At 32.5% G+C, this 23,032-nt stretch overlaps 1 protein-coding gene across 13 annotated transcripts in view; it reads right to left on the minus strand.

Annotated features, from left to right (window-relative positions):
* MYCBP2 (MYC binding protein 2) overlaps window positions 1-23,032 on the minus strand; it is a 283,092-nt gene that overhangs the window by 68,592 nt on the left and 191,468 nt on the right. For 5 of the 13 annotated variants that reach the window (XM_044249910.1, XM_044249909.1, XM_044249905.1 and 2 more), the window contains 5 exons: window positions 17,970-18,044; window positions 14,991-15,215; window positions 13,994-14,126; window positions 10,061-10,183; window positions 7,205-7,384 (listed from right to left, as the gene is read on the minus strand). In XM_044249910.1, the coding sequence (XP_044105845.1) occupies window positions 7,205-7,384; window positions 10,061-10,183; window positions 13,994-14,126; window positions 14,991-15,215; window positions 17,970-18,044 (736 nt within the window). The remainder of the gene's footprint in view (window positions 1-7,204; window positions 7,385-10,060; window positions 10,184-13,993; window positions 14,127-14,990; window positions 15,216-17,969; window positions 18,045-23,032) is intronic. The other 8 variants (XM_044249917.1, XM_044249906.1, XM_044249907.1 and 5 more) reach the window with 7 other exon arrangements.

A 23,032-nucleotide genomic window follows, 5' to 3' on the forward strand; every position in this document is an offset into this window, starting at 1 on the left:
TAAAAAGAGAAATAATCCTTAAGACATACATTGATAACTTTATACAAAAGAAAAAAAGTTAATCAACTTTCAGGCAATTTGTTGGAAACTAAATAATCATGTTCTTTTTAAAATCTCACTTTTTAGGCAAAACACTCAATTATTAAATTTGCCTCTGTGGAATTCTGATTATTTTGGGTGCAACATACAGTTCACTAAAAAGAGTATTAAACGCAATATAAAAAACAGGATTTTTCTCCAGTACTCATATGAAGTCTATGTTGTGTGTTTGGTATAAAATATCCCTTTATTAACAATATGGTTCTTAATATGTCATTTATTCTTAGTTTTTTTTGTTTTGGATCCCAACTATTAAGTTCCCTGGGGAACTTTGTTCATTTTCACATCACAGCAACTCTGAGTTCACTGTAAACTGTACTTAAAAAAATTACTCCCTAGGTACTGATAAGAAAAAAAAAAACCAGTATAACTTTCATTTTTAATAGGAAAGCATTCTTGTTTCAGTTTAACAAGGACAAATTGTGGTTCTGCTGTGAATTTTAGAACCCTGACCTTTGTCACTGGGAACATAAACTGGAAGAATCAAAGAATATGTCACCATCTAGTGGCAGCACACAAAACTGCAGTTCTGGGATTTAAAAAGTAGCATATACTTCTTTTCTTTGTTAAGTCAACAATTAAGCAATGATCAGAAATATTAAACGGAGTATTAGAAACAACACTATGCCGAAAATACATTATATCTAAGAGGTCAGGTGTCTAATAACATCGCCTACGTCACTATCCCTGACACTCTGATAGGAGAAATAATATTGATGGAATTTTTTCCACTTAACATCCATCCTGTAGAAGGCTACAAATAACTGGCAGAAATAATCTTCAGCACCTGTTTCTCCTCCTTTTCTAGTTCTCAATCTTAAAAAGACTTGGATTGGATTTGATAGTCTCAATAAAATTACTAAATGTAATCCTAACATAGATATTTGAAAGTATTTGAGGACATTTTATGTAAATCTATTTTACATAAATTTAAATCTAATTTATTTATATAAATCTATGTCAATGCTCAAATTTCACTGTTCTGTCCATGCTTATACAACCTACATTGATGTGTGTGTGTATATATATGTTTTAAAATATAAGAAAGAAATCGAATTCTATAGATCCTTCATAAGCAATGATCATAAAATTTCACTGAGCTTATTATGATAGAACGACAGGGACAGTGCTCCTTTCTTCACGTGATTTAAATCCCAGTACTGTACATTTGTATTCTGCTCTGAATAGAATTTCAGATATTTTTGACAGTATGGATGCCTTCCACAGACAGAAAATGGTTAAGTTTAACTTGATATTCTGGAAACTATTTTAAAATTATCTATTTTTAAAAATATAAAAAAACTAGTTTATTGGTTCTTGAGACTCTATATAAATTAAACATTCAAAATGGTCAAAGATGTGAGTAATTGAACAATATGCAGATAAAAAGTTAGTGTAATTAAGTATAACAATTATTCTTACTTCTGTCTATTAATAGTTTGGAGGATTTAAAAGAAGGTGATAGTAATAATTACATACTCTCAGCTAGCAGCCGCCTGGACTGACAGTTTTAGATGCAATATCACTGCATGATGAGAAATCTAGAATACTGGTAAATGTAGGAGGAAAAAAGCTGAATTAAGTGAATGCTAAAGGAAGGAAAAATAAAATCTATTCATTAAATGAATTATAAAATAATGAAATCTAGAACAAAATTTCCAACTGAAAGATAAAACAGAAATAAGCTTTTCATTAAAATGTAACACTAACCTAAATGATAAGAAAGTTGTAAGAAAGATGGATGACCCCTAGGATAACCCCTAAAACACAATCTGTCTCTAAGTAACTTCGAGACATAACTGTACCTGCATAAAACATATTCATAGCATATTACTGATAAATAGTAAATTCCAAGTAACTATGGTTAAGGGATATAACATTAGGGAAAAGTGTATCATTTCAGAGTTTTTGATGGCTGAGATAGGAAAATTCTGAGAAAATTTGATGTGTATGTATCCTGGGCCTTAGAAAGAATAACTTCAAAAAACTCCATGAAAAGGTTAAGTATTACTCCTTAAGCAATAATGTGAGGTGCAAGAGATCTGGGGATGCTCTCAAAAATAAAAATCTGGCTCTCCACAAACTTCTTACTAGTTGTAAGGCAAAAAGTGGTAACTATTCATCAGAGAAATCAGACACTTTGTTCTGGTTCATAACCCTGTCTTGTCTTCGGGAGGATACAACTAATGTAGAACAAAGACAGCTAAAACTGAAACCAAGACAAAAAGGCTTTTAGAGAAGATACTTATGTTTGAAGAAAGAAGAAAAGAGGAGGCACATAAATTCAAGGTTCCATCTGTGCCACAGCTTCACGGTAGGCAGGTAAGCAAATGGGACAAATTTTGTGGTATGATTACAATCCAGGATAGAAAGGACTTCTCAGTCTTGGAAACAAAGCTGGCATTTATACACTTACATTCACAGTAATATCTGAAAATAGTGTTACTACATGAAGAATCAATCTCAAGAAAAATAAAAATTATGCTGTAAAATGTACACTGAAGACTAGCTAGGAAACCTTAACTGTTTCTTTCCAAATTCTTTCTTGCCACTCTTTCCACACAGAGAATAAAACTGCTCTCTCTCTCAGGCTGTGATTTCTTCTAAGCTTCCCTGGAGCTTAAGATATGTTAAGTGCTTGCATCAAAAGGCAATAGTGATATCAGCAGATAACACGTATGGGGCACCCCACTTATGGCGGGGTAAACAGGGCTCAGATGTGTCAGTTACCTAACTATATAAAGCTAGTATGTGGCTGGAGGGGAAATTTGAGTTTTAGGTCTTTCCATCACTTCATCTCTATAAGCTAAATAAACACAGTGCTTTGGTATATATTTATATTCTCAAATGTAAATAAATATGCATGCAGATACTCAAGTGGACCTTTTTAGTCACATTTAACAAATTTTGGTTTCATTTAAGAATGTGACATACAGGGGCGCCTGGGTGGCTCAGTGGGTTAAGCCGCTGCCTTCGGCTCAGGTCATGATCCCGGGGTCCTGGGATCGAGTCCCACATGGGGCTCTCTGCTCAGCGGGGGCCCTGCTTCCCTCTCTCTCTCTCTGCCTGCCTCTCTGTCTACTTGTGATCTCTGTCTATCAAATAAACAAAAATCTTAAAAAAAAAAAAAAAAGAATGTGACATACAGGTGTAACAGAAAAACTCTTGTTGCAAGGTAACCTTGAGGTTTCCTATCCAGGATTGAAAGTCCTGTCAAAATAACAGGTAACATAACAAATAATGACAAAATAACATATGTTACATGTTTAAAATGTCTGGGAGAATACTAAATTGTCTTCATTATAATTTTTTCCACAAGAAAAATAAATACAAACTACTTAGCATCCTGTATAGTAGATATAAATGCCCATGTTAAACACAGTCATTTGGGATGGTTTCTCATTTGGAGGATCGTGCTTAAGTATAAACTCAGAATTATCATAACTCTGTATATTAGGCATCATATAGGCATTATAGCGTTTTATTTATTTATAGTGGTTTTAATTAGTACTGAAATATTGTTCCTCTTCTTTGAAGATGTACTCTGAGTAAAAACTGGAATAACTAGCATGAAATAACAAGAAGTTCATGATCTTAAATTCATGTTTTACACTGAAGAAAGTGATTATCTTAGGCATTTACACTCAATAAATATTCCTTCAATGCCTATGATGTATGAGACCTGGGCAGAGGCTATGGAACAGAAAATGACGCTTTCAAAAGGAATGAGTAAAGAGTGAAAGTAAGCGGTGTGATATTCTTATAGAAAGCAGGCAGAGATATCCTTTTCCACCTCAGTTCACTAGACCCTCATTGCAAAATTGTTTACCAATTCTAAAAACTCTATAAATAATCTGAAATAAAAAAGTAAATTACAGAACAGTAAAGAAAAAACTTACATGCACACTTCTCTCTCTCATGCCTATCTATACGTAAGGGAAATTTGTAATTTTTTCTGTAATCATATTATTTCACTACAGTAACAGCTGAAAAAACTTGTGTTTATATATAATTTTGTTAATTTAAAAAATTACCAAAATAATTTAATGTACTAGGATAAATACCAATTCCAAGATTAGTGAAAAACTACACCTCAGGAATAAAACAACCTAAAGAATTACTGATAATAATACTCACAGAAATTCTAGGTAAAGTTAACATGTGAGTCAGTTTAATGTGTGTCTACATAGAGCTTGTCTACTTAACTGGGAACATGAGTTATGACATGTAGGAAATCTTTTTTTCCTTTCCAACTATTCTGCACTCTTAAAATTAAACTATAAAACAAACAAACAAATAAAACAAAACAAACAAAATACTCTAGATGATAAAACAAATGTAATCAGAAATTTTAAAAACACATATTGGGGCACCTGGGTGACACAGCTGGTTAAAGTGTCTGACTCCTGGTTTCAGCTCAGGTCATGATCTCAGGGTTGTGAGACTGAGCCCTGTGTCAGGCAGTAAGCTCAGTATGGAGTCTGAGTTTCTCTCTCCCTCTGCATCTCCCCCACACCCACCACCCTGCCCGCTTGCTCTTTCTCAAATAAATAAATCTTAAAAAAAAAACAAAACCCACACATATTAAAGGCCAGTTTTGGCAGTATTACTTATCAGTAACAAAGGTGAATATTTAAAATATGGCACTTGTAGTCAGTAGGACTGGCCTCACATTCTGGCTCCACCATTTTACTGTATGTGTTTCTAGGGAAAATCATTCATTCTAAGCTTCTGTTTCTTTGATGATGATATTACCTTAAATGAGGATGTATTAAATGCTTAAACATAGTGTTTAGTACATAGTGGTGACTATCAGTATAAGCAAAAATTAGTAAATATATGTTTTTTTTTTTTTTTTAAAGATTTTCTTTATTTATTTGTCAGAGAGAGAGGGAGAGAGAGCGAGCACAGGCAGACAGAGAGGCAGGCAGAGGCAGAGGGAGAAGCAGGCTTCCTGCCGAGCAAGGAGCCCGATGTGGGACTCGATCCCAGGACGCTGGGATCATGACCTGAGCCGAAGGCAGCTGCTTAACCAACTGAGCCACCCAGGCGTCCCAGTAAATATATGTTTTATTTTCGTATCATAAAAATGTAAGACAAAAATGAGTCTCATATTACTAATTAGTAATGGGAAATTCAGTATGTAGCCATCTTCTAAAGCAAGGTGAACTGCTGGTGTGACAGACAGCAATGACGTTCAGGAAAGAATACCCTGCTCAGGTAGTCTTAACAATAAGCACTCTGCCACATTTAATTTTCTTAACATAATGTGATTAAGGCCATTGTAATTTATTTCCAAAACATTAAAACTATTTTTACATTCCGCACTGTTTTTAGTCATGCTTGAAATTAAGAATTCTGGTTTCTAGAATTTGGAAATCAAACTTCAATGATATTCTGATAATACTAAGTAGTTTAGAAGAAAGATTTAAGTAATCCTCATTGTTGAAGTACAGGCAAGCAATGATTCAGAACACTGGTAACTGAGATATGTCTAGGCCATGATTTCAAATTTGCTCCAAGATGGTGAAGGAAGAAGTGGTACTAATAACATCTAGACACAAGAGGCATAAAAATTACTTTGATACAGTGTCAGTTGGAAGCCTATTATCCTTTGGGAGGGACAAATCTAATTTTATTATGGTTGTTATATTTTGAAATATTTCATTAAATAATTTGGTAAAGCAAAAACAATAATTATACTTTTTTTGAGAAGACTTGCAATGATCACTCAGGTAGACCAAAAATACCCTTACTTTTTCTCTTTGTCTGCTGCTACTATGACATTATCAGGGTAATTTCTTGTTTAAAATATTATACCTAATATGGATTTTCTGCCCAACTGATCGTGATTTTTTTCATTTTTGTTTTGTCCTTTGTCTTTACTTTTCAACCTTCCTGTAATCTGGGCACATATAAATGTAAAAAAAAAAATTGTTGCTCCATAAAATGAGTAAGCTAAGCTGTCACTTCTCCTTCCTTCTTCTGTAATGCTTACCAAGGAAGGAAAAAAACTACTCTATACTCCTGACACTATTATATTTTCTTGAAATTCTTCTTTTAAGAGACAATCAAGTGAATATTTACATATGTAAAGAAAATGACAGGCTAGACATTGATATTACTTTTATTTCTAAACTACTTAGTTTCATTAAACTTGCCTAATATATAGTAAATCCTAGAAAAGTTTATACTCCTATAAACTCTAACATAGATAATAATATCATAATGAGTAACATCATTTGCATGAAGTGGGACTTTCATAAATATCTCATTCAGTGAGCATGCCTACATATTGTATAGCTGATATATGAACTGAAGGCCAAAAAGAACATATTGTTGTCATACTGCAAGAAGCTTTGAGAATTTTATGTGGAAGCCTCAGGAGGTCATTAAGAAAAAAGAACACTCCATTAAGAGTCTATTTTACAGATCAATGTGAGTTACTATCCTGGATGAAGGGCAAAAGCAATCCTAGAAGGCAGAGCTAAAATCAAACGACCACTTTAACATAGTAGGAAAAAGAAAAACAACAACAAAAAAATAAAAAGCAAGAGAAGAAACAATAATTTGAGAAAATCTGGAAACCTAAAGTTGCTACACATTTCACAGATACCAAATTCACTTCAAAGAAACAAACAAACCTGCCCAGTACCACCTCTCCTCCACCCACTTGTACAGTGAAATAGGTTTATTCTTTTGGGGCATCTCTAAGTAATAAAGATCCAGTGTAAAACAATGAAAGTTATCTCTATAACTGATGCTTAGCATAGTCATGCATATTGTAAAAGAAGAACAAATAAAATAGTTTTTCTTAACATGCTTTAACATATGTATTTGCTTATGTTGGAATTAGAATAGAGAGCATAATAGTCAGACTTCAGTAACTATACTTAATAAAAAATGAGTGATTAAAAAACAAATGTCTTAGCTGCAGAAAGTCTTAGCTCAAAATAGCTTAAATGCTTCAAAAATGTGGGAAGGGATAACATCCTCATAAAATAAAACCAGTCAAGTGAGTTGGTAAATAATCAGTAACTGATAAACAACTTGGAACAAAGCTTCAGAAATGGCTTCATGAGGCAGGTAAGGCTGACAGACTTACTCTGAAGCTGAGGCTGCTGGAAGGAAAGGGGCTGTCCGAACACAAATGGGCTGTGGACTAGGGAAGAGGGAGGTTTTGCAGCTTGATCAAAGATGGAAGGAGCTGGGAGATTGGGCCGTGACTGAATGGAATTCAATATGGCACTCAGTTGGTCACCTGCAGTGGGCAAAACAGTCAAAACTACAACTTGTTATTAATTAACATCCAAAATGGCAAAGAATATGGTGCTTTATGACATTCAGATAAAGTTAAACACTAAATAAAACTATGCCAATTCAGAAATGAGTGGAAACTGGTGTTGATTATCTTCAAGTTAGGGACAAAATGTTGCACGTTGTTTTAATACTCTTACGTAACAGCCCACCTACAAAAAAAAATTTATGTAAATTCATATACAACGTTGAGGAGCAGCATGGAAGAATTCAGAGTCCATGAAGAATCTATGATAGATAAGTTGACTCAGTATCATACCAGTGTAAATGAAGATCTAAGTAAACAAAGTCTTCTACATAATACCTAACAAATAACTAAATAACCCTGCCTCATATGCATTACACGTCATGCAGAAGATAAGCAAATATGAAAAGCTTTTTAAGTAAATGTAGAACTGAAGGGAGGCAAAGCCTATGTTATTAACTTAATATATTTACATTTAGTTAATATATTAATATTTTCATTAAGTTTTTTCTGCCAAAGAAATTATGCTTCTTAAAGCATGAACTCCTTTGCTTGGATGAATAATATAAAAATCTGTAAGACCTACAAGATAAAAAGGAGTATGAGCTACCTAATTTGAATAGTAGCTCAAATGTGAATTCTGACATTTTTCCTTAAAATTAAATACAAAGGACTTTAACAGATAAATATTTTTAAAAATATGAAACAATATAATTAGATGATCCTTAGCTCCTTCTTTATAAGATTATGCATATTAAATAGTTTATATGATGCTGAAAAAGAGAAGAAGAAAAAAACATCTAGAATATTGATGCAGAAATTGGAAAACAGTACCTTTCCAATCCCTAAATATAATAAAGTTTTTAAAGTGAAAACTTTAAATGAAGCAGCAAAAGCAAGAGTTATATGGAAAGAACTGTGTATACAGCTACATGTCTACTTTTCAAAAACTTAACGCTGTAAATTACAGAAAGGATTTTAGAGATTATGAAGAATTTTTTACAATTAAGAATAAAGAATTTTTGCAAAAAATTTCTTGAACTTCGACAGTATAAAAATTTAAAGAAAATGGGAACTACTGTTAAAGTTCATAAACAAAGGTAAGATATATTTAATTAGATTTAAGTTTCTTAATACTACTTTGCACCATCTAAATATTTAAAAAGCACATAAACAAGTACATGCTATTTCTGAACAATATTAGCAGAATCACACTTTTAAAAAGTAATACTTTATTATTTCTACGTAAGAACAAATTTTCTCAGCAATGTCTCTTAAAAGTTGATTTATATATCTATGATGTTTTATAATATTTTAAAGACTGATTTAAAGTGATAGCCACCAGTACAATTTAGACATTACAGCATACAATTTGAAATAAATGTGGCTTTAAAACAGATTATTAACAAAGCATAGTAGCAGTAAGCAAATGCTGAGATTTTAATTTAAGAATCGACAATGGGAGAGAGAAAGGGACATGAAGAAAAAACCACCAAGCATTTACCCTACTTAAATATGAAGATCTAGCTCAAGTTAGTTGAAATCTGACCTACCAAAACTAAGCAAGCAGGTATCCCCAAGCCTGAAGGATAGACCAACATAACAGAATAGGAAAAGCCAAAAAGAAATCTTAACACTAGGCTTCCTTCCTATGAATACTTTGTGGAAAGAAATAAAGGTATCAAACAAAATGTAGTTTTGTTTTAAATTGAATATTTCCTTTATATTGATGTCATTTTGCATCTTGTTGACTATTGCATTATTTCATTTGCTCTGCAAGTCAGGTCTAATGACACTGTTTTTATTCCTTGACATCAAATCCTATGAATTAGTGTAAACAACATTTTAAAGTAAAATTATTTCCACAAAGGCTATCTTCTCCCTCCTACCATCATCCAACAAGTAGCAAGTAGCCAGTATGCTACTTGCTGATGATATGCTGATTTAGAAAAGAAGTCAGGATCAGGTACATGGAAAAGAACAGGAATGTGTCTGAATTTAGATACAGATACAATTTTAGATGAAATTCAGGTATAAATTGTTCTGAAATACTTACTTGTTTGCATTGTCCCTGACACTGGTCTCTTCTCATACTGCAGTCCAAAACAGCTACACACACTTTATATTTTTTGGCTTAGGGCTTTTGTTTTTCTTTTCACAACTTTCTGATTTCATTACACATACCAAACCCAAAGATGTCATTCATTTCATATGATTCTAAATTAACTAAGGTAACTTAGACATTCAAAACTGCACATGTAATAAGGTTGATGTGTAATATTATTTAAAATGTTTTGATATTTATTTATTAGGATTAAAATGTTTTGATTTTAAATGGATCATTGTAGAGGGTTCCTTTTTTTGGTCATTAATACTACTCTTAATAATAAGTGGATGATAAAAACAATAGTTCTTTTACTAGATTTCACAGAATCTTTATGATGTGAATTCCGAGCAAGTATCTTTAAAATAAGAGCATATAAGCAAGAACTCCTATGAAATGTAAACTAAAACTGGTAGATAACATAAAAACAACGCTTTTGCAAACATTTTGACTGTTAGTTTTCTAGGAAACTTTAATAAAGTTTCACAGGTGAACAGTAAGAAAAATGGGTAAAAGAGAAGGTAATAAAAAATATTAAAGTTGGGTAGGTAAAAGACTCACTTTCAAACACCTACCTTTATTATTTCCAAGTCCATAATCAAATCCTTGGGCGCTGCAACTTGCCCCTTTATTAAAAGCTTGCACTGAGAAAGGGCTTGGAGGAGGAGTCTGAGAATTTTGATCCAGAAGAACTTGTTCTATAATAAAAGGCACAGCTATAACATTAGTTTCCTATGTGCTATTCCCTATTCACTTACATTTCTAGACTCTTTTCAAAAAATCAATCCCAGCACTTCCCTTAGGCAATACTCTTCAGTAGGAGAGATTTCAGCAGTGAAATAGCTCTTCTGGAAAATACCCGTGAACAAAGAGAGAGTTGCCAAGAAAGACTTTATAATGGTTAGATTTTAAAATAACCTCACATTTAGATTTAACAATAAGTCTAACAATTAGGGTCATCAACACTTGACAAAGTAGATGACAAATCTTTGTTTTCATCTATTAAATACACAGTGAAACTTAGGAACTGGATATGCTCTTTTGGAGCCAATTTGCTTTTACTGTGGCTTGATATATCACTGAATGTATACGAATATTTTTGGACCAGGAACTCAAATTTATAACAAATTTATATAAGGGTATTTTATAAAATAAAAACAGGCACCTATAAACCAGAAATCAAAATATTTTGTATATCACTACTCAAATAGTAAAAAGTCTTAAAAATGTCTAAGTATGTGGTACTTTTTCTATTTGAATATCTAATATATAAAGTATTTTAAGGTCTGAATATAAAAATTATGGAAAATTTAACTTCTAACTTATTTTTACTCATTATATAAGGCCATTTTCCCCAAAATGAAAGGATGATAAACCAAGTCATGCAGTCAGAGCTATGTGTACATGCTCAAGTCAATCCTATTTCATGAAAAAAAAAAAAAAAGGCAAATATTTTATTTGGTTTACTACATAATTAATAAGCTAAGTTATTCTCTATTATCAATCAAGTGCCCATAAGATTCTGTATGATATAGGACTAAAAACACTACTGCCAGAATTCAATAGCTAATTAATGCCAGCTAAAAAAGGCAAAATAAAATCTGCCAAATGAAAAGTAAAAAAGAGAAAAAAAGATTCCATCAAAATAACATAATGAAAAGTTTTGAGTATAGTTTTTAAAAGTCACATCTCTTTAAAGAGAAAATGGAACTAGAAGGTGGTGGTGGAATGTGTTCTTCCTCCCTGTGAATCAGACTCCTGCTGTACCACTAGTACAGTACGTCTACCTCTTCATTTACATTTCTAGACTCTTTTCAAAAAAATCAATCCCAGCCCTTCCCTTAGGCAATACTCTTCAGTATGAGAGATTTCAGCGGTGGAAGAGCTCTTCTGGAAAATACCCATGAACATTAATCTAAGTGGGAAAGATGACATCCTCTTAAAACCTCAGAATGGTCTTAGCACCAAGCATGAATTCTGTTTCTAACCAAGCAGTAACTTTGCCTACTAGTTTTACTTAAAGATATCAAAGACCTGTCTGTAAAGAATTTTAATGAGAGGAAAATTTTGTTTTACTTATACTACCTCATATAAATTGCTATAGTGCCAAATCCTCTTATTTCCATATTAGATACAGTTACTTGCTAATACCAATGAGCAGACTATTTGGATACAATGATCAACTAATCTTAGTGATTTTTTTTTTTTTAAAGATTTTATTTATTTATTTGACAGAGAGAGAGATCACAAGTAGGCAGAGAGGCAGGCAGAGAGAGAGAGAGGAGGAAGCAGGCTCCCTGCTGAGCAGAGAGCCCGATGCGGGACTCGATCCCAGGACCCTGAGATCATGACCTGAGCCGAAGGCAGCGGCTTAACCCACTGAGCCACCCAGGCAGCCTAATCTTAATGATTTTAAGGCACTAACTCATCACTTTTTTCCTGAGCACCCCAGGTCTTATGTTAATTTAAGAATCACATTATGATCAAATATATATGTACCAAAGAGGGAAAGGATGTTAAGTGATGGCAGAGAGAAATGTAAACTTCTGCTTTTAGGGCTGAATATCTTTCTTAGCAGAAATAATATCCTAATTTAATTTAAGAAGCATTTTATCTAAGAAGAATCTTCTACCTTCTAAGTAAGTAAGTAAGTAAAGTAAGTAAGTAAGTAAAATTCTCCCTTTAAAAGTCAGTCTTTAGAATAGACAGTATTTTACATTTTAATAACAGCTAACCTTCCCATCTGGCACCTTTATGTTATTATTTGTTCATGGAGCTTTCATATCAAACTTATAAAGTATTTTCATTTTGTAAATGAGAAAACTGAATGACAGAAATGTTAGGAAACTTGGCCAAGGTCACACTACTGAAAAGCTGCAGAGCTTGTATTTGTGTTCTAGCAGTCGAGCTCCGGAGTCCACTTTTACACATGAGGCTGTATTAGGCTATACTGCCAGTTACACTAGGAAGGTCCTTTGATAGTTACCTACACTATTCTCATACTATTGAACTATGTCTTCTATAAAGTTGATTCCACTTTAGGTATTTTTATTTATATCTAAATACTCCTATATAGTAGAAATGTTTACAAATTTCTGAATATGTAGTATGTATGTAAGTATATTATAAATGAGAAGGTTATTCCGTAAAATGTCTGACTTAACATCAAGTGAACCCTTTTTCATTCTCACAATAAATGGAAGAACAGTTATGCCATCAGGGAGTAGGTTCTCAAGTTCTATTCCTTGACTACTGATACAGGCTGGTGTGGCGTCATGAGCACAGCACTTCAAACACGAATGAAGATTCTGGCTTAGGTCTTACATCTGCCATAGAGCCAGCTGTATAACCACAGGCAAGTCATTTTAAATTCTGTGACCTTTAGTTTCCTTATCTGTAACATGAAGATTATGTAACTTATCACACAGGGTTGTTGTAAGGAAAAAAAAAAAAGGAGGACTTTAATATACAATATTAATACATCTAAATGTACTCTGTCATTCATGAAGCTTTAACTTTTTAAAAAATCTATTTATACTTATGGCCATATTACCTCTTGGACAATAAATACTGTGAACTTACTCTCTTTTGGATAAATACACATGTTCTTTTATTTATCTGACCTTTTCCTTTAAGTTTTGGGATTTGATTTGGAATAAAATCTATGCTTGACTTAACCATTTATTTTGATGGCCTAACTAATATTTTTGTGACCCAACTTGTATTTACAAAACTTAGTATGCAATTAGTATGTTTTAGAACAAGGAACACAAAGATTAAAAACCCGTGCCTGTCCACAAGGGACTCACAATCTAGGTGTAAAGATATGAAAATTAACTTCAATATAGAAACAGTTTTGTCTAGTGGTGAATATAGTTCTTTGGGAACACAGAATTCTTGACTCAGTCAGTTTCAGTTAAAGCTTCACCCAAGAGATGACATGGTCTGAACTTGGAAGAACCATGTTTCTGTCCACAGGAGAATGAATAGAGGGGGACAATAAGGAAAGTCTTTTATTAAATAAGACTGTTACTAAAAAAGATAAAGTTGAAAGCTGAAACTCTAACAACATAGTAATGCTCCAAAAGATGCTATGCATTGATCCAATGCTCAATGAGACAAAATTCAATCAAATGAAATTGCCTGGGAGAAGTACTGTGATTAATGGTTTGAAAAGTGAATCTCCATTTAGTGGCAGAAAGGGTAAAACATTCAGCCCTGGACTGGCACAGAATAATGAATTCATATGAATCCACATCAATGAAATAAAAAGCATGGTTTTCAAGGATGGAATCATATGTTTCATATTTTCTTTTAATTCTCTTCTTACATGTGCATTCATTTAGTATCCATTATTTTACAAACAAATGTTAACAATTTTAAGATTTTAACCTTTAGTTTTGCTTTTTTACCTAAAAAAAAAAAAAAACCAAACAAACACAAAAATGCTGTTTACTTCTGCATTCCAAAGGTTAATCAGATTAAATCACAAATTTAAGCCAACTTGCCATCTTCATGTCGGAGGTACTGGTTTCCGCCTCTGTCTCTAGCTAAGGACCATGCCTCTCCTTCATCACTCTCACAGAACTCTACCATGCTGTTCTTATCCAGCTGCACCCACGCACCTTCAGAATTGGTTACCTAGTACATAACAAAAAGCATGATTGATTGGCTTGACTCTTTTAGGGCACTCAGGCTGAAAACCAGCAACAAATTTAAGTGTTTGAACAGGGTAATCATTCAGAAAGTTTTTACCAGAAATTAGTTTCTGAAATTAAGACCACAGCCTGAGGTAAGACAGAAATCAATAAAAAGTTCTGTAAAATACTGCTTATTTATGACTTTGGTAAAAATAGTAATTTTTAAGGCACAGGATAACCCCTAAGTAACTTGAAATATTACCCCAAAACAGGTGGCACTCTCTCTCTTTTTCTTTTTCACACCTAAAATGTCCTAACATGGCAAACTATTATTTAGATTGGTCGTGTCTATAATACAACCTGAAAATGACCCTGACACTGAGAAATAGCATGACACACTACATCTTCAAGCTCATCAGTGAGGCAAATGCCACAGGTGACTAAAAAGTAATTTTATTTGCTCAGGACTTCAGTGAGACACATAAATGGGAACAAAGAAATGTAACCTTATATATATTCATCTCCACACCAATTCATAGCAAATATTTTAAAGTGCTATTAATCAATGATGTTATAGTACATTTGTAATTATGAAAAGATATATGCACATACCAAACATTCATATGTACAATACAAATCATTTTGTTAATATATTGTTTTCACAAGGATAATTATAAGAAAAAAATTACTTAAAAAAGAAACAGAAAAATTATGTTAGTAATATTTGTAATACAAGTAAAGATAAAGAACATTAACATTTAAGAACCAGGGATGGAAATGGCAACCTTTGGAAGAAAGAGATGCTCTGGTTGTATTATATTAAAAAGGAATAATTTAGAAGTCATGAAGCTACAAGAATCCATACCTCTCCCACTGCTTTGACTTTGTTTCCCAGAACTAACATTCCAATTGGGATACCTCTAAGGTTAGGGCAGCTTCTGATGTTGTGACCGGAAGGTCCCGTCTTCACTACCTTGTACATGCCTGGCCCTCCTCGCAAGAACGGCATATCTTGTTCTTGCATTGTGGCTTCCTGTGGGCAGCAGGAGTTTAGATCTTTGAAAAAGTCATCAGTATTAGTTTTAGGTTCCTGAAAATTTGAATAGGAAAAAAAATAAAATACAATCTATTATCACTTTGTCATCCACTTATTAATAGCTTTTACAGCAAGTCTATAATACTATCAAACAAGAATACAATAACAGAATATATACATTAATACCACTACTAAAGAATCTTTCAGTTTCTCAATGCTGAGTAATACTTAAAATAGATGTGAAGAAAAGTTAGCGGTAGAGCATATGAACCTCTGGTTTTTGCCCACCACAGTTTAAGAAATATGGTAGTAGTTGGTTTTATTTTTATCTTTTAATGAAATATTAAAGAGTAGGAACAACAAAAAAAATATACTCTGTGAACCACAACTGAATAATTTTGAATCATTATTACTGCATTGCTGCATGTTGGTATGGATTAAAAAGTCTAAATCTTCATTTCCTTACACCTTATAATATTTATTTATAGAGAAAACAAGTGTGAAGACTCTGGAGACTTATCTATAAATAGTGATAGCAATAATGAAAAAAAGGGCATAAAATATAACTATCTTAATATTTCTAGTTATGAATGAAGTAAGAGTGCTTGTAAGATTTTAATAACTCATACTTTCTTAATATAATACAAATAAAAATGTCTTGCTAGATTTGCTAGGCCATTACTAAACATATTAATGCTATTAACAGAAAAAGATGATTATACTTCCAGTACAGAAATTAATATCAAAGATGCATTTTTACAGAAATATAATGCATTTAGATATAAAAGGTTTGTTTCTAAAATGAAAGAAAAGGATATGCTCTAAAATTTTCTGTTGAATCTGAAATCTGAATGAAATTGTTTCCTATGTGAATGTAATAAAGAGAAATAATAACCTCCTCACATTTGTCTTCTTCCCAAACATATGTAAAGGAAAGTTCCATACCGGGGGTTCTTCCATTGTCATTACTACTCCTTTAAGACAGATTTAAACTGTACTTTTAAATACAGTACTAGAGACTCTAAAAATTGTTTTATATTTAAATACAACAAAAGATGACCATAATGGGGCACTTTTTCAAACATTAGGTTAAAATTAAATTAATATTTAGCAATGTCATATAAATGGAATAAAAATGAAAAAACCCACTAATATTTATACATGATAAAATAATCCTGAATAGTTCTATCCTTCTATCACTACAAAAGGTCTCATACTAAAGGGTCTTTCCTATGGTAAAAAATTAAATATAAAATCCTGAGGTTAAAAAAAAATGTGGATTCAAGAATTCTGTGTACCTGTGACTTTAATTCAATATATGATCAGGGAAAAAAATTTTTTTTTTAAGATTTATTTATTTGACAGAGAGAGATCACAAGTAGGCAGAGAGAGGCAGGTGGGGGTGGGGCTGGGGAAGCTGGATCCCAGGACCCTGAGATCATAACCTCAGCTGAAGTCAGAGGCTTAACCCACTGAGCCACCCAGGCAACCCCAATCAGGGAAAATTTTTAAACCCACTATTAACCTTCACATAATATTCCATAAATTTCATTATGGTGATAAATAATCACCAATTTTTACATATACAAATATGTACTAGGGATAGTATTTATTTAGATTTAATATAATTGTCATGCTGTATTTATCTAACATTCTTTAGTCATACATTGACAATTTAATGGAAATGAGAATTTTAAACACCTGAAAAATTTAGATTAGAATTATAATCTAAAGTAAACTTAAAATATGCATTGTCCTTACCCATGCATTTGTATTTATATAGACTTACATAAGAATACAAAAGATGGTGCTCAAAATAAAAATGGGAGAGTAAGGGTCTAAACTTTAAACTGTGTTGCTACACTAACAAAGTTCTCAGTAAACATTTAAAAATGTCTAGTTGTGAATAATCAATTTTAGTAAATACATCATGCTAATTCATAGTTGGAAGAGGCACGTTAGTCCTATTTACAACTCATTTAAAAAATTACATAGTATGATGTCAAAAACAAGCAAATATGAATAGATTTAGTGAAAAATCAATTTCACTCATATTCAATGATATATCTACAGCTTTTAACTGAGTTATAACAATATTTCTAACTTTTGATCATTTAGTGTAACATTAAGAGGTAAGTCTTGGCAAAAACTAGTGACAATTTCAAGTTATTCAGTGAAAGGTAATACATGAGAACTTCTATTAAAATATTTGTTATTGAACTATACAAATTAATAAATACAAAACAAGGTCTACACTTTTTTTTTATACTAAGCAGCATAAGAAGAACTGATATACAAAAAAGGTCATAGAACTATAGCTGTCATCCTCAAGCAACCCTAGCAATACACACTTCATTCAGTACAGAAATGGAAGACCTGGGGGCCAGCCTGTGAAACTGACGAAGTGCAGTGCTCTTTTTCCTCCTTGCATTCCCACCCCATTCTCAGATGAACATCCAGAAGGGCATGTGAAAGGCTAGGGAAGAAGAGAAGAGCCATAGAGTGGGGACTCGCCCATTAAAATAAGCAAGCTCTGAGAAAGCCAGATGTGGATGTCGTTGTGGGAAAAGCTAGTCATAAATTACATATGCAAATCTGAAGTCATATAAAAGCTTAACTTAAACTAATAATACATTCTTTGGCAAAAGTAGAGGGAAAAGGATTACCATGGAGACTCAACTGTAGCACTTTTTTGGCAAAAATTCTTTTATTAACCATAAGCAAAGGCTTCAAAAGGTAGAAGATAAAATTTATTATACATGCTGAAATACCTGAATAATGTATGACTGTTCCTTATAGTTAACTCACCTGGGGAAAAAAAGCTTTGGAAGTCCATGAAAATACGTCCAAATCCCTGACTCCTTGGCTAGCATTAAAGATACTCTGAGCGACAAAGTTTAAGAAAGAAAAATATCAACAAAGAAAGGGAACAGGATATTATCTGCAGAAGATGCGTTTATAGTAACAACATTGCTCTGTACTCGAGCACCAGCACTGTGATATTATTTTACTAAAGGGAAACTGAAGCCACCTGAGTAAACCACACCGCAAAGAAAGACTGATAAATTTAAGTTTTTGTCAAAAGCTCTCCATGGATATAGTGTGTCATGCCATTTACTAAAATTAAGAGCCAGACATTGATTTAAAGCTTAAGACAGTCAATGCAAGTAGGAAACCTTCAAACTCTTTTAATAGACAACATATGTTTCAATACACGCTAGATTTGTTTTATGACAGAAAACAGTCTGCTGTTTTATAAAGAAAGTGTAAATAATATAGATTGTATTGATAGTGCAATTATCATTATGAATAATAATGGCATGTAGAATCTGTGGACATTTTTACTTTTTTAAGCACAAAAAAGAAAAAAATTAAAAAGCTAAAAAAAAACTAAGTCATTTTTTCAATTTCCCTTTCTTCTCTGAATGAGAAAAAATCATTTGGAAATGTTACTAAAAGCTGTTAGCAAATATGTTAAGAAAAGCATACAGAAAAACATACAACCTGAATCTTTTCTCAAAAGACGGACCTAGTTTTCTTCATTTTAAAGTTTAGGAAATGCACAGAGCATTTTCATCTCTGTTAGAATCTAAAAATATTTTGTTAAACAACCAACTTGCAGCAGCATGGTCCCAGAAAAATCAACATCTTCACAAATGTCTTAATGAAAATGTAAATGGGATACATTTTACATAAAAATATCATGCAACTGAATATATTTGTATGATCTGAAATTAAAATCTCTCCAGTGAATAGCAATTACAATTTTACTGCTTATGTAAATACACTGAAAAATGGTTATTTTGGGGGGAAAAAAAGAGGACACTCAAAATGTTAATAAAAGCTGTCATCATCTAAAACTTCAACACAAAAGAAATGTAATTCCCAACCACTTATAAGTCACTTTTGATAATGAAAATTTATTTAATATTCTCTAGTTCTGTATTTTCCTCATGTATATATGTATGGACAGATGTAGATACACACCCATATATATACATATGCATGTTAATTCAGAAATATAAGACATATGAAAGCCAGAAAAATGAATTTCTGGTAATATGCCTACAAATAAATCTGAAACAAAATAAAACCCAAAAACCAAACCCCCCTCCACATTTAAAAATATACAGCAAATAGGGCCCTTTCTCTTTACGTGAAAATACTATTCTTTGGGGAAAAAAGATGTCCTTACTGGTTCACTCATGTATATAGAATTTTCGGGCTATGTGCTCAATGGTTTTTCTCCTTCACAGAAAATAGTGGCGCAGACCTTTTGACATAAAACAATATCAAGATTTTTTTTTTTAGCATTTTCTACTTTTTCTAGCATAAGTTTCTGTAGCATTAAAAACAATGTAAAAAGCATTGTGAAAAGCAAGGCAGAAGTTAGTGATAAGAAGCAATGTGGTGATTAACAATATTTAAAGCTTGTACTTTTATGTCAGTGTGCAAACTTAAGTCTTTCCTGAGTCTGAGAACATGAGTTAACATGTATAATGATATTTTAAAGTTACATGAATGCTAATCATTATAATAAATTGCCAATCAAATCAATTTTGTACGTATTAATCATATATGGAGTCGAATTTGACACTTGTTTGCTTTTGTTCTGAATTTGTGGAAAATTCTTAGCCACACTGGTTTACTATTATTATTTTAAGAATATGCTGTCTAAATAAAATTCAGTTTATCAAATATCAAAAATACACCTGATAGAAAGCTTGAGTTTAAAAATAATATATACTTGCATGGTTTTCTTTAGAAAATTTAGGAAAGTTGTTTAAAGATATGAACATGCATGAAAATATTAATTTCTCTGAAGTCTCAATTTCTTACTTTAAAATACATAAATTAGGATTCATAGATTAATAGGAGTACCACTATGTATGTGTGTATATACATATATACAAATACACACATATCTATAATAATCTAAATCCTTTTATTCTCAAAGACTAAATACAAAGATGGTCTCTTAAGAAAATTAAAACTTGAAGCATACTAAAACCCTAACTAAAGTAATGAGCACTAAACTGCAATTCTAAGTTGATAATCTTTCAAGGCACAGAAGATCAAGTAAGTGAGTAATTTTCACAGTGAAAATACATGACCAAACATGCCAAATGTTCATGCAAAAATATGATAATAATTCTTTCATGGTGCTTCCTGATGAGCAGAGTTAAGAATTGCCATTTTTAAAGCAAAAAAGATAAAATCTCTCAGGAAAATAAAAAGCAGCATATGTATAACAATTAGTGTTATTTTAATTGCCTTAATTTCATTTTGTAAATGGTGTATTAAGTAAATATTTAGTATTTACTAAGATTAAAAAACAGATTATGTATATATATACACGTCTATGAACATAACAAAACCAAGCAATTCAGGGTAAGTTAAAGCTGTGGCTATCAGGCATCATCAGGTAACCAAGAAGAATGAAACTGGACATAAATAAAATGTGAAAAACATTTGCTAATTTGACCAATTGCCCTGGGTAATGCTGTTAGAGAGATTACCAAAAGATATTTTCCCTTCATCTCTCTTCCACATCTTCAGGGCCCTAAAATTTGGAAAAATCAACCTTCTTTCTATATGTGAACACCAATCAACCTATGCAGGTTTGTACAAATGCATGGAGACGTTTTGAGACACAAGTTGCTTCTGCAAGAATTCAGATTATAGGCATTATAAAGTTATTTTAGAATACTTCCAATGAGGTATTATTTAGTTTTTGGATATAAATTCTAACACTCAAACTTCACAAAGCTGGAAGCCTCATTTCTGGCAAGTATCCAAAGAACTGGGCCCGTAAGTTTCAAATCACTTTATCTCCTAGCCCTATCCTAGAAGTAAACCTGTTTTCCAAAAATTTAAGCTCTACTGTAGGTAGTCAAATATTTCCCATGTCAAGTACATAATTTATTCTCTCTCTTTTTCTACTTATATTTTCCTCAATGAATGAAACATCCTATTAGCCTGCTTATATTTCATAGTTTCCAATCTTCAGGATTTTAATTTAAGATCAACATTTTATGCCCTATGCCTTCTCAGACTGATGTACATCAACTTCAGAGTCCAGAGTGCTAATCATTTCATGATGGGACCATGACCTATGCCACCTTCAACATGTATCACAGTATTCATCCTCAATCAACCATTAGGGTCATGAATATTCACATTTATTTAATTTGGGAGTTCAACCCAAAGGAATATGATTTTCAGAGCTATATATTTACTATGTCCTTTTGTAATTATGTATATCTTTCTCTCTCCACTACTTTCTACTTGTGATCCTGGGACAGTAGCTATCTGTTGACACGAAAAAAAAAGAATAAAATACATTAACATCACAGGTCACAATGAAATTAAAGGAGAGAATATTAAATGAGAAGCAGCATATATGTGATAGGAATTATTTTGAGAAGCACAATCATATCAAATGCCAAGATTTAAAATTTAGTATTCAACAAATGTTGAAAGCCTACCATGAGCAAAATGTAGTATTTAATACTTTGGAAGAAATGTGGATGAATAAGAAGGGATTCTTAATGAGTCCTTACCCTTAAGAAGCTTAACAGAAATAAGAGGTATACAAGTACAAGTGGGCCACAGGCAAGAAAATAACTGAACATTGTGGGTAAGAAGTAAGGCTTTCCTACTTTTACAAAGTACTAAGGAAAGAGAGGGAAACCTAATTTCCCCAGTACTTCTATGTTTTCTACCCCCACTCCTTTACTTCACCATATTAACTAGTTTCCAGTTTCCAAACATAGCAGGGCTCCATAACTTTCGACAGTTGATTCTCTGTCTAGAAATTCCTTCACTTTTCTTAGCAACTTTTCTTTAAGACTTTTCGTCTCAAGTATTACTTCCTAAGTGAAGTCATTCTGTAACTTATCACAGTGCAACCTAATTATCTGAGTATGGCATGTCTGTCAATTTATATAGTGAGGACCCCAAGAGGAAGAACTGTACTCCTTATTTATTTTGTATCCCTTCCCTTTCCTCTCTACTCAGTGCCTACCTCCTATCTTGGTATTTAGGTATATTAATAAGGACTCAATAGTACTTGAGTGAACAACTAATAAATTACTAACTACAGCATTACTGAGAAGTACAGATAAGAAAAGATGACAACAGAAATTTCAGAGCCTGGTCAACTAGGAAAACAGTAAAGATGCTAGAAAAAAAAAGGAAAGCATTTTAGACAAATGAAACAACAGTAAACAAAGATTCTAAGATGCACAAGTGAACAGTCTGTTCTAAAACGGGCACAAAGTTCTGGTTTTCTTTTAAAGGGTACAATGTCTATAAGCACATAAGCACCTCACATAAAAGGGTTTTTATTCTTCATATTATTCCCTGTTCTTACCACTAATTAACATATATATTTTAAAAATAGTTATATATAATAGGAAAGTCTAATGCTATTTACTCTCTGAACTAAATCATTACTAAAGTGCTAAAAGAGAGTGAAAGTCACATTTGCACTAAGTGAGGATGCCATCGGTTCCTGGCAAAGTAATGAGGTATTGTGAGGCAGGCCAACAGTTAGTTACAGTACCTATTTGCAATGACAACAGGAGTTCTATAATATGGCTAAATACAGAAGACAATGTAACAAAAATCACTTTAAAGTTTACTCTAAACAGGATTATTTACGGTGATTTTTAAAGATAGTTCATGAAATGTTTAGTCAGTGTTCCAATTTCTTTTTTTTTTTTTTAAAGATTTTATTTATTTATTTGACAGAGATCACAAGTAGGCAGAGAGGCAGGCAGAGAGAGAGAGAGAGAGAGAGAGAGAGGAAAGCAGGCTCTCCGCTCAGCGGAGAGCCCGATGCGGGACTCGATCCCAGGACCCTGGGA

The sequence above is a fragment of the Neovison vison genome, chromosome 5 (genome assembly GCF_020171115.1).
Source record: "Neovison vison isolate M4711 chromosome 5, ASM_NN_V1, whole genome shotgun sequence".
Classification (NCBI taxonomy): domain Eukaryota; kingdom Metazoa; phylum Chordata; class Mammalia; order Carnivora; family Mustelidae; genus Neogale; species Neogale vison.